A 12,624-nucleotide genomic window follows, 5' to 3' on the forward strand; every position below is an offset into this window, starting at 1 on the left:
TTTCAGCATTTTTGTTTTGTTCCAGTTTTGTTTTGTTAATTATTTTTTTAAGCAGGCTTTTCCCCTTCTCATTTCTCCTCAGCCCTGCAGTCCTCTTTTTCAGCTTGTTCTGTTCTTTTCTGTTTGAACTCTCCTTTTTGCTTCAGGTGAACCAATTTTCAGGAATTTCCTTTTCTTACTGACTTATGTTTTATTTCAGATTGGATTTTTCAAATGCTTTTTATTTTTTTTTTGGTTGGGGCATGTTTGTTTATTTTTTGCTAAAGTGTGTTTGTGTTGTTGCCATGCCATTTATTTTTGAAGTTTTGTATAAATACTGATCCTACCTTATATGGGTTACTGTAGTGTGTCTGACTTCTACAGTACTCCCTTCCTGTGTTACCTGGTGGGTGGTGGAGCTCACCCTAGATTAAGGTCAGTTGTTACTAGAATACTTTCACTTTGCCTTTCTGAGATATTGTTAAAGTCCTTTACCTGTATTTGCCTCACGTGTTCGGGAAGATACCTTTTCCCCCGGGATCTACTACTAGTTCAGTATGGAATTCTGTTAGAGAACGCTAGCTCACCCAACTTGTTCTTTTAATCCTATTTTGCCTGATTCTAATAGGAACTTTTACTTGGTGGTTATCACCACCACCAAGTCAGAAGAGGGAAAAGGTGAAAATACCAATTTACTTCTTTTCCTTCTCTTAACTATCTGAGAAACCTCAGACTTTTGTGAATTCAGCCTGATTTCTGGGGGTTAAAAGGTAGGAGTTGGAGATCCACTTATAATTAATGAATATTCCATTTCTTTTCTCAGCTAAACTTTGGGTCTTGTTGCTATTTTTTTTTCCCTTTTTAACTGAATTTACTCATTTTGCTTGATATAAAGGGCACTTTTTTTTTTTTGCTTTATTTTGCTTCATTTTTACCCAGAAGTTACCAAGGTTTATAGTTTATAACTTATGAACCAGATCGCTTTTTAATCAATTTAACTTCATCCTTTTTTGAGTAGATAGAATGTAAATGTTCACTGTATCCTTTAAACTGTACTGACTTGTAGCCTTCTTTTTCCAGATACCGTGTTTGTGTGGCAGCGCCCCGTGTTTGCTGTGCCGATGCTGTCCTAGTGGAAATAACTCCACTGTAACCAGGTTGATCTATGCGCTTTTCTTGCTTGTTGGAGTGTGTGTAGCTTGTGTAATGCTGATACCTGGAATGGAAGAACAGCTGAATAAGGTAAGTCCTTTTTTTTTTTTTTTAAATGATTAACTGAACCTTTAGTGTGTGTGCCTACTAAGTCACTTCAGTTGTGTGATGCTATGGACCGTGATCTGTCAGGCCTTCTGCCCAGGGGATTCTCTGGGCAAGAATACTGGAGTGGGCGGCCTGCCCTCCTCCAGGGGATCTTGCCGACCTGCCTCTCTTAGGTCTCCTGCATTGGCAGGCAGATTCTTTACTGCTAGTGCCACCTGGGAAGCTTGAACCTTCAGTATGTTTATGCATAAAATTGCTTCCAGTGTGTTGGAAACAGAATACTGCAAAAAGGAAAATGATACTTAATCCCAGTTTTAGTAGTTCATAATTATTTAGGAAAGACAAACACTAAAAGTGGTTTATGAGATTGTGATGGTGGTGCGGAAAAGTGTGCTGTGATAATAAGTGGAAATAGATAATTTCCAGCCAGGGAAATGTCAGAATTGCTGTGGGTCTCGTGGAAAAAGTGGCATTCTAAGAATCAAGAAATTTTTATATACAGAAATTGAAAAACAGGAAGCAGAATGAGGATAAAAGCTTTTTGAGCCAAGTATGTATGCCTTAGGAAGATTTATTCGATAATTAGGATAAAAGGCAAGCAGTTAAGTGTAGAGGCTGTTAAAATGATGTAATCAAGAAGGACATAGAGCGCCTGAAATAGATTCCTTGAACATAGAATTGACTGGATCTGGATTTAAATATAGGCAGTGATAGAATAATAAACGAGGTTCTGATCCTAGATAACTGAGAGGAAACTGTTGCTGTTAACTAAGAAAAAGAAGAAAAAGGTATTTTATTAAACTTATCACCTGCCCTGCCCTCCGCCCTCCTCCTGCGCCCCCGCACCAGGGAGTCAGGTTGTGAAAGAAGATGGGGAGAATATACTCTAGTTCAGTTCATAGTATGTTGTCTTGGCGGTAGGTCACTACATTTGTAACTCTGTATGTGTCCAACAGGAAGCGAAAAATTCGAGTGTGTCAGTCAAACCAGGGATAGAGATGAAGTTCAAACTGTGGCAGCGTATGCTGAAGAGGAGGACGATTTGGAGTGAGCAGAGCTAGAACTTTGACAGAAGGGGGTTGGTGGAGAACGGGAAGCTCTAAAGGAACAGTGAAAGAAGCGAACCAAAAACATGTTTTGTAGATCTTAGGAACAGAGCTTTGAGAATGACAGGATAATAATGTCTGTAAAAATGGTGTAAAGGAGTGTGAGGATTAAGTAGTAGCCATTGGATTTGACAACCAGTATATGTCTGGTGTCTTAAAAAAGCTGTAGTTTTAAGAATGCTGGACCTAGGAGGTTTGGGAGGGAAAGTTATATGGCTGTGAGGAAACATATCCAGTGAGTATAAACTGCTAATTTGAGGATCTTTGTGATGAAGATGGGAAGTGTTAGAGGGAGGCTGAGTTTAAAACATTTTTAGAATGGAGAGATTTAATCATTTGCTTTTTGAGAAGTCATAAGGGATCTAACTCGTAAGAGATGAGAGAGAATGTGATCCAGAGACAGCATATAAAAGTTAGTTTTCCTCCAAGGAAAGATGAATGACAATAGAAAATTTGAGATTGAGAAAGTATTTATGTTAGATAACTTGCATTTTAAACCATGATTATCTGCTTTTGACTTTGGGGTAAAGAAAAATCATGCAAGTTTGGAAAATGAGCTTATCACAGTTGTGAACGTAGCATTGTACATGCCATAAATAGATGCTCAGTTAATTTTACTTAAGTCCTGGGTATAAGCAAAATGGTTTTGTCATGGAACCAGTTGACTTCTTATGAATGGTTTTAGTTGAAACTATTAGTTTGTTTCACTCATTTATTTCACTTAAAAATATTTTGAAAATACTTCCTTGTACTCTGTTTTCAGTGTGATTTTCTGAAATGGTCTTCAGTCTTTATCAAGATTTTAAGTTAGAAAAATAAAAATACAGCCAACCCTTTTGCTGTTAATCCAATTCTATCTCTGATAGCTCAGTTGGTAAAGAATCCACCTGCAGTGCAGGAGACCCTGGTTCAGTTCCTGGGTCTGGAAGATTCACTGGAGAAGGGATAGGCTACCCACTCCAGTATTCTTAGGCTTCCCTGTGGCTCAGCTGGTAAAGAATCCGTCTGTAGTGTTGGAGACCTGGGTTCTAGCCCTGGGTTGGGAAGATCCCCTGGAGAAGGGAAAGGCTACCCACTCCAGTATGCTGGTCTAGAGAATTCCATGGACAGTCTGTGGGGTCACGAAGAGTCGGACACAACTGAGCGACTTTCACTTTACTTTCAGATCTATCCATTATCAAAAATAATATTTGTAGAATCAGGGACCAGATCTCAGAATGGATTTAATAGCATTGGCTTTGAAAAGCCATCATTGTTTCTTTAGTATTTAGAAACTGATTGAATTACTCTGTAATTCTTTAAACTTTTATTGATTGTGTTTTTCTTTTGTATATGTGATTCAGCGTATCACAGTGAAATGTAAGTTCTAAAAAAACTTAGAATAAACTTGAATAAGTCTGCAAGTTAAAATAAGCATTCACTTTAGGATTGGCATTTGTACTTTATCCTGTGTGCATATAAAGTGAAAAAAGGGTTAAACTTCTGTTTATGAAAGTGTGTAGACTTACCATGATTACATTTCAGCATAAACTGTAAAAAGCAAACGTCAATTTTCTGAACCTTAAGCTATTTAATTACACAGAATTGTCATTTTTCCTTGAAAAAATTCTAGATTAGAAATTCTTGTTTTTTCAGATTCCTGGATTTTGTGAGAATGAGAAAGGAATGGTCCCTTGTAGTATTCTGGTTGGCTATAAAGCTGTATACCGTCTGTGCTTTGGCTTGGCTATGTTCTACCTTCTTCTCTCTCTCTTAATGATCAAAGTGAAGAGCAGCAGTGACCCTAGAGCTGCAGTACACAATGGGTAAGGATTTTAATAACCTTCATTTTAAAGTCTGGGTAGTCTTTTCTCAGTAATTTTGAGTCTGTCTAAAGAAAGTTTAAAATAAACTTGAACAATCTGCAGAACTATTTTGTTCATGAATGACTTCATTTTAAAGTCTGGGTAGTCTTTTCTCAGTAATTTTGAGTCTGTCTAAAGAAAGTTTAAAATAAACTTGAACAATCTGCAGAACTATTTTGTTCATGAATGACAAAGTAAGAAAATCCTCTTGTCTCTATCAGAGAATGTCAGAATTTAGAAATATAAATACTAAATAGTGGATTTGAGTCACTTATTGCTGTGCATAATATTTAGTAAAGTTTACCCTTGTGAACAAACAGGTGTAAACTGTGCAGGTCCACTTAGAGATTTTTTCCCAACAGTTAATAACTATGGTATTAACACACTCCATGATCTCTGATTGACTGAATTCACAAATGAGGAACCTCTGATACAGAGGGCTGACTGTAAGTTAGAGGTGGATTTTCAGCCATGCAGAGAGTTGGAGTCCCTAACCCTAGCATTGTTCAAGGTTCAACCATGTTTTCATCCTGAAAAGAAGATTTATCACATCTGTGACTAATGAGCTTATTCTTCCTCCTCTTAGCCTTCTGTAGGCCAATCTCACTACGTAAAACTGAACTCAGTTCTTTACATGTGCAGTGCAGCCAAAGTGAAAAACTTTATTGCTTTGAAACAAGGTGGTTGATTTTCTAAACGGTTATACTGGACAACCTAGACACTTCAAGGTTCCTTTTTGTCAGTCGCCTTTAATACAGAGCAATGCATCTCATAGTCAGTATTGAATGTTTTGAATTTTATCACTGTTCCACCCCATAAATAAAAATAGCTTTAAGTATCTGATATTGCTTATCTGTTAACATACACTATCAAAGATGGGAAGAATCAAATAAAATATTAATGAAAAATGATGTTTTGTGCCAGGTTGATTTTTTTTTTTTAATTCTCTTAGTCATAGGTTGTTTTGATTTTTAATTTTAATTTTTTTGCACTGTTAAAACATCTTTATTAAATGTATTTTTAAACAACTCTCAAAATACATTACAGGATGACTATCACAATCATTTCCTGTGATAACATTCTTCTCAAAGTATGTACTAAGCACTCTTACATCATGCTAATGGTTTTTTTTTTTTTTGCAATATAATTGATGATATTGTGTTAGGTTTAAAGTGTACAAAATGTTAATTTCATATGTATTGTATATTACAATATGATTACCATCATATATTAGCTAACACTTCTGTCACGTCACATATATTTCTTAGTTGTGATGAGAACAATTAAGACCTCAGCAACTTTAAAGTACATTTTTGTTTTCAGAGTCCACATTTTGGTAATATAATTTTTTTTTAATTTGGATTATCTCATTTTAGCATAATTCCCTGAAGGTCCATCAGGATCATGTTGTTGCAAATGATAGGATTTCCTTCTTTTTCGTGGCTGAATAATATTCCATTGTGTCTCTATACTATGGTCTCTCTATTCGTCTGTTGATGCACACTTAGGTTGTTTCTTTATCTGCGAGTTAGGAATATTCTGCCGTAAACATGGATGAGCAGATACCTTTTCAGTGCCCTGTTTTCCCTTTCTTTGGATATATACCTAGAAGTAGGATTGCCAGACTGTATGGCAGTTCCATTTTTGTATTTTTTCAGGAACCTTCATACTGTTTTCCATAGTGGCTGAATTAGTGTTCATGCCCATTAGCAGTGCCTAAGAATTCCTGTTTCACCACGCTGTCACCAACGTTTGTTGTTTCTTACCATCTTGGTGGCCATTCTGTGGTTTTGATTTACATTTCTCTGATGATTAATGATGTTTAGCACCTTTTCATATGCATGTTTGCCATTTGTATGCCTTCTTTGGAAAAATATTTAGTTTTGTCCATTTTTTAATTGTTTTTTGTAAATTACTGAGTTGTATGGGTTCTTTATATAGTTAATTTGATATTAACCACATTTTGATACTTGGTTTGCAAATATTTTCTCCTATAGGTTGTCTCTTCATTTTGTTGATTGTTCCGTTTTTTCTGTGGAAGGTTTTTTGTCTGAAGTATTCCCACTGGTTTGATTTTTACCCTTGTTGTTTGTACTTTTGTTGTCTCCCCCAGAAACTCATTGCCCAGACTAATGTCAGGGAGTTTCTTCCTTATTTCCTTCTTCCCAGTATCAGTATCTTCCAAGTAACTTTTATGGTATCAGATCTTAACTCACTGACTAGGGGATTTTTGCTGGAAACATAGGCCTGTGCCTGGCAATTTTTATTTTTGTTGACCTGATAGTTCTGTTATTTAATTAACATTTTGCAGATTATTACATTCAGTAGTTACACCTGACCTGTAAAAAAGCATCATGCATTTCATTTTCACTTCGCATGTCAGAATCAATCACTAAGGTTTATTTTGTCTTTTTGTTGGTCTAATATTCATATTGTCTGAGTCAGAACTATATTCTGAAGAACTGTCATCTTCTGAGATTCTAGTATTTATGTTGCTTGGACAGTCAGAGAAAGTATCTGCATAAAAGTCACCAAAAAATTCTTCTTTGTTCAAAATTTTGTTATGCATCATTTTTGAAAAATTTTTGGTCATAAGCTTGTGTTTGTAACATACACAAAATTGGAGCAGAACCCTAACAGGGAAATGTGAATGAAAACAACAATCATAAGTCTGTAATGAGCCTTTATCAGTTTTAAGCTCTAACTAAACACTGTGATGTTAATTGTATGGCTGTCTAAAAGCATATGATTCATCTCCTAGTCAATAACACTCAGGTAACAAAAGACATGTTAATACATCTCCAGTCAATAATGTGTTGCTAATGCTGCTAAGTCACTTCAGTCGTGTCCGACTCTGTGCGACCGCATAGACAGCAGCCCACCAGGCTCCCCTGTCCCTGGGATTCTCCAGGCAGGAGCACCGGAGTGGGTTGCCATTTCCTTCTCCAGTGCATGAAAGTGAAAGTGAAGTCGCTCAGTTGTGTCCAACCCTTAGCGACCCCCATGGACTGCAGCCTTCCAGGCTCCTCCATCCATGGGATTTTCCAGGCAAGAGTACTGGAGTGGGGTGCCATTGCCTTCTCCAATAATGTGTTAAGTGTCTTCCATTCAGTTTGAGTCGATTCTGTGAATGGTGTAAGAAAGGAGTCTGGTTTCATTTTTCTGTATGTGGTTATTAATGGCTTTCCCGAAACTGTTGGAGAAACTGTCCTTTCCTACTGAATATTCTTGACTCCCTTGTCAAATATTAGTTGATCCAAAATGCAAGGGTTTATTACTCTTCTCAGTGGTAAAGAATCTGCCTGCTAGTGTAGGAGATGTGGGTTTGATCCCTGGATGAGGAGGATCCCCTGGGGAAGGAAATGGCAACCCCTTGCATATTCTTGCCTGGAAAATGCCATGAACAGAGGTGTCTGGTAGGCTGCAGTCCATAGGGTTGTAGAAAGAGCTGGACACTGAGTGACCAGACAACAACAACACAACAAGATAACTGACATGTGGTGTCTTCTCGTTTTCAGGATATCCTCAGGTGGAATAGAGTAGTCACAATAAAGTGTAGCTATTTTTTAAGAGCAGCTCTCAAAAGATTTCATATACAAAACCACTTGTTGAATGAATTATTTACTAATAAAAAATAATTTGTTTTAGATTCTGGTTCTTTAAATTTGCTGCAGCAATTGCAATTATTATTGGGGCCTTCTTCATTCCAGAAGGAACTTTTACAACTGGTAAGAAATCTTTTTTTTCTTTGTGTGATGTTGATATTTTATAAGGAAATTAAAAATAATTGTTGCCTGGAACTGTAACTGTTTGTTTTGTGTTTTCCTTCCTCAGTCAAGACATCTATGTAAAATTTTATTTTTCTTTCAGTGTATTGATTGTGGAAACAATAAAAAGTGAAGCAGTCACTCACTTGTGATTTTTTCAAATTTTTTTCTCCTTTCAGTGTGGTTTTATGTAGGCATGGCAGGTGCCTTTTGCTTCATTCTCATACAGCTAGTCTTACTCATTGATTTTGCCCATTCGTGGAATGAATCATGGGTTGAAAAAATGGAAGAGGGGAACTCCAGATGTTGGTATGCGGGTAAGTTTTTTGTCTTATACAACATCTTCAAGATAGTTGAACTTTAAAAGTGAAAGCAGGTAGTAGACTGTGGGGAAGTCATGATTTTTATGGTAGAATTTACTGTGAAGAGGTTTTTTAGTTTAAGTTTGTGAGTGGCATCCTGTCACATTGTATGTTGCATGTCAACTAGGAACATACCCAAGAACGAGGCAATCATCCAAAAGACTGGGAATGGCTAAAATAGAATTTCCAAAGCATATTGCTGAGTGTATGTATATTTTATAGCCTGATTTCCTGGGAGGCTTCTAAGTAAAAGGGTAAAAAGTAAAATATTAAAGAGATGAGGACTAGTAGAAATAGATGATCTAACAAACAGTGGTACAATTCTGAAACATCAGCAAGCCGGAAAAAGAAACAACTCTGAAGCATTTTATATATAAGTGCAAAGAATGCCTTTGTGTGTGACACCTTAGGGAGTTTATTATCGTAGTGTATGTAATGTGTGTTTATAATGATGAGGTTGAGTCCTGTGGTTTACTCTAAAACAAGAATCAAAATCCGGGTGCTTACAACTGGTGACACAAATGAGGGAGGAGAAACTGCATTTTCAGTCCTTTTGCAAATGAAAGGGACTGTGGTGAATTAGAGTGTGAAGGCCATTACACTGCTTAGCTTCATCCAGTAATTGCCTTGTGGAAATGTGAGCCCAGTGTTGCTTAATTTTTCTGAAGTTTTTCAAAAGAACCCATGGATCTGGATTTTTATGTGAAATAGTCTGAGCGTCAGCTAAAAAATATTGTAAATATTTAAAAAATATTTAAAAAATATTTTTAAATCAGTGAAAACTAAGTCAGCATATCTGCTATATTCATATTTTCTTTCATACAACTAGTTTGTGATATTTGATCTCAGTGGTTAAAGAATTTGATATTAAAAAAATAAGCTTTAATCATTTGGAAAATTTACTTACACAGAATGTTTCATTTTTTAATGTTAAATCTAATGTAAGAGTCTCTGGCTCTTGCCTGCTGTATCCCCAGGGCCTTTGTAGGTATTCAATAAATATTTGTCTGATAGAGTATTTGTTAGTGAGTCATATCTACATGAATACATTCATATTAAGCATACATTGACGTGAAAATTAAAAGTGTGTGTGTGATAGAAGCAGCTTAGGTTGTCTTATTAAATAATGACAACTTGAATAGTTTTTTTTTTAAGATTTTAGTTGATAAAGCAAAGCATTGTTCTGTGGGCTTAGCATTAACAAAATAATTTTCTTAATGCGCTGCTTACAATTGAATGATATAACTTAAAAACCTTGAGTAATAGTCTCCTAGTTAATTTTCTGTATTTTGAAAATAATGGCTAATGTATCTGAATGTGTTTTAGACACTCTGTATGTAAATATTTCTTTAAATGAAGGTCATATTATTTTATTACCCTTAAAATGCATCATAATAGTGAGCTGTGTGTAAAGGCTGGAGTAGGAAATGGCAACCCATTCCAGTATTCTTGCCTGGAAAATTCCATGGACAGAGGAGCCTGATGGGCTATAGTCCATGGGGTTGCAGAGAGGCAGACATGACGGAGCTTGCACGCACACGTGTAAAGGCTACGAAAGTCTTAATGTGGTAGAGGCCAGAATTAAATCTTTAACTGCTTTTATAGGCTGTGTAATGCTGATAAAATGTTGTTTAAAATAATATTTTTGAATAAAATAAGATTGTTTTTAAAGCAAGCCATATGCCTCATTCCTAACATTAGTGAGAAAATCTAACTGTCAAAATGTCTTTCTTTCACAGCTTTGTTATCAGCTACAGCCCTGAATTATCTGCTGTCTTTAGTTGCTATCGTCCTGTTTTTTGTTTACTATACTCATCCAGCCAGTTGTGCAGAAAATAAAGCATTCATCAGTGTCAACATGCTCCTCTGCCTTGGTGCTTCTATAATGTCCATACTGCCAAAAATCCAAGTAAGCTTGGATTAGTTCATTCTTTATGAAGCTTCTGTTTTTCTAAGGTTTCCTAAATCTTGAATGATTGCAATGTTTTTCTGTTTTGCTTAATTATTTTTTTGTAGGAATCACAACCAAGATCTGGTTTGTTACAGTCTTCAGTGATTACAGTCTACACAATGTATTTGACATGGTCTGCTATGACCAATGAACCGGGTATGTTTTGTTGGCTTGGATTTGCTTCTTTTCATGAATCCCACAAGCTTTGTTTTCAGAGATTGTCGTTTTGTAAAATTAAGCTCATAGAGGAATGAAGAGAATGGAAATATTATTTCCATTCTCATGTTTCATTCTCATATAATACCATTTTCATCTTTGATGTACTGCTATATTTTTTCCCTTAGTTTCTTCCTTCACTAACAAATCTATAAGAAATTATAGGAAAATTAGAAATATGCCTGATTTGTATGGTACATGTGATAGTATATGTAAAATTAAAAACTATTAAAATGTTTGTTGAGTCTGTTTTAATTAGTATAGATTTTTTAAAGTTCTTTTTGTCTGCGATTACCTTACAGGTGAATGTAATTGGTCTTTGTAATCTTTTTATAGGCCAGTTTTACTGCATTTTGTGGAAGTATAAGCCCATATATGTTATTTGGGGTGAAACAAATTGGAAAATAAATGTACTGCAGTACAGTCTGCATTTGGTTGAATCCATAGATAAAAACTGCTAGTATGAAAGGTTGGAATATAGAGGCCAGCCATAAAGTAACATGCAGATTTTCAATTGTGTTGTGGGTTGCTACTGCTAATCTGCTTGTTCAAGGGTCAGCTATACCATTTTTTGAAAAGGGAAAAAATGGTCTCGTTTCCTCAGAAAAATTACAGAATTTTTGACAGAAAAAAGTTTTCTGACTCTTAGATTTCATTCCATTTATAAATTTCATAGGTGTTTTATCACTAGTTGGAGAAAAAGTTTTTTTAGTGTACTAGAGAAAGATTCCTTATTTTTGTCCAGTAAGTGTCTAGAAAAAAATTAATAGGAATTTGCTTTAGGGATTATCCTTATACAAGTGGCTTCAAGATAAAAATCATTTTTCAGTGATAAGGTGGCAATTGACATATCTGGCATTGTGGGAGGTAAAAAACATATTTGGGACACTTAAGTGAATACCAACCCCGTTTTAATTCTTTCTTACAAGAGTTGAGAGGCTGAAGAAGCATTAGGTCACTATGATTTATGTACTCATTTCCACAAACTATTTGCTAAAACTCTAGTAACTGATTTTATGTGTAAACTATCTTGCTTATATAACAATGTAGTTTGACAAGTTGATAAACTTCATAAAATCACGGTTGTTATTTCATAGTATATAACAGAAAATGCAGTGCATCTTAGTTTAGGATATCTGAATTTTATTCTTAACTCTGCTTGAGCTTTACTATAAAGTAAAAAATTTTCTAATTTCACCAATTTCCTGATTAGTAAAAAGCTTAAATGTCTCAATTCCTGCATGAGGTTGAAAATGAAATTGCTTTTCAACCAGTTCGATAAAACTAGCATTATATAATGTAAAAGGTCTCATTATTAATAAATACAAGTTGTCTTATTTTGTTTGTGCCTTTTTCTAACAGTTTTTTGAGTTTGCCAGTGTATAAAGAGTTAAAAGGAACTACACTGTCCTCTGAGAAATTTTTTGTACTTTTCTAACATTTTAATTTGATCCTAATTTACATTATAGAAACAGAATGTAACCCAAGTCTACTGAACATAATTGGATATAACACAACAAGCACTGTCCCAAAGGAGGGGCAGTCTGTACAGTGGTGGCATACTCAAGGAATTATTGGACTAATCCTCTTTTTACTGTGTGTATTTTATTCAAGGTAGGAAAAATTATGGGTTTTATTTTTTTGAAGCGAAGTCCAGCTATTATTCATATATGAACGTTGTGTTTAAATTCCTTTTTTTTTTTTTTCCTTTCTTTTTAAACTGTCTTTCATGTAGCATCCGTACTTCAAACAACAGTCAGGTTAATAAACTGACTCTCACAAGTGATGAATCAACACTAATAGAAGATGGTGGAGCCAGAAATGAGGGATCACTTGAGGATGGTGATGATGTTCACCGAGCCGTAGATAATGAGAGGGATGGCGTCACTTACAGTTACTCCTTCTTTCACTTCATGCTGTTCCTGGCTTCCCTTTATATCATGATGACCCTTACCAACTGGTACAGGTACTTAGGTTTTATGAAAACTTTCCATGTGGAAATTTGGGTGGCTTTTTTTGTGATTCCATTGTAAAAACGTGGTATTGAGTACTTTTTATCCTCCAATATATTTCAGAATTTAAATGAATAGTGAGATCAGTATGAGAAATGCAGACTTTATTTCCTTGCTTTAGCAATAA

The 12,624-nt window shown here is 35.4% G+C and overlaps 1 protein-coding gene across 1 annotated transcript in view; it reads left to right on the forward strand.

The window, feature by feature from the left end:
* SERINC1 (serine incorporator 1) overlaps positions 1–12,624 on the forward strand; it is a 32,290-nt gene that overhangs the window by 16,923 nt on the left and 2,743 nt on the right. Inside the window, exons 2-9 of the mRNA XM_005684515.2 lie at positions 1,060–1,221; positions 3,981–4,150; positions 7,838–7,917; positions 8,136–8,273; positions 10,058–10,227; positions 10,335–10,425; positions 11,955–12,099; positions 12,221–12,451. Coding sequence (XP_005684572.1) covers positions 1,060–1,221; positions 3,981–4,150; positions 7,838–7,917; positions 8,136–8,273; positions 10,058–10,227; positions 10,335–10,425; positions 11,955–12,099; positions 12,221–12,451 — 1,187 coding nt within the window. The remainder of the gene's footprint in view (positions 1–1,059; positions 1,222–3,980; positions 4,151–7,837; positions 7,918–8,135; positions 8,274–10,057; positions 10,228–10,334; positions 10,426–11,954; positions 12,100–12,220; positions 12,452–12,624) is intronic.

Source organism: Capra hircus, chromosome 9, assembly GCF_001704415.2.
Source record: "Capra hircus breed San Clemente chromosome 9, ASM170441v1, whole genome shotgun sequence".
Lineage (NCBI taxonomy): Eukaryota > Metazoa > Chordata > Mammalia > Artiodactyla > Bovidae > Capra > Capra hircus.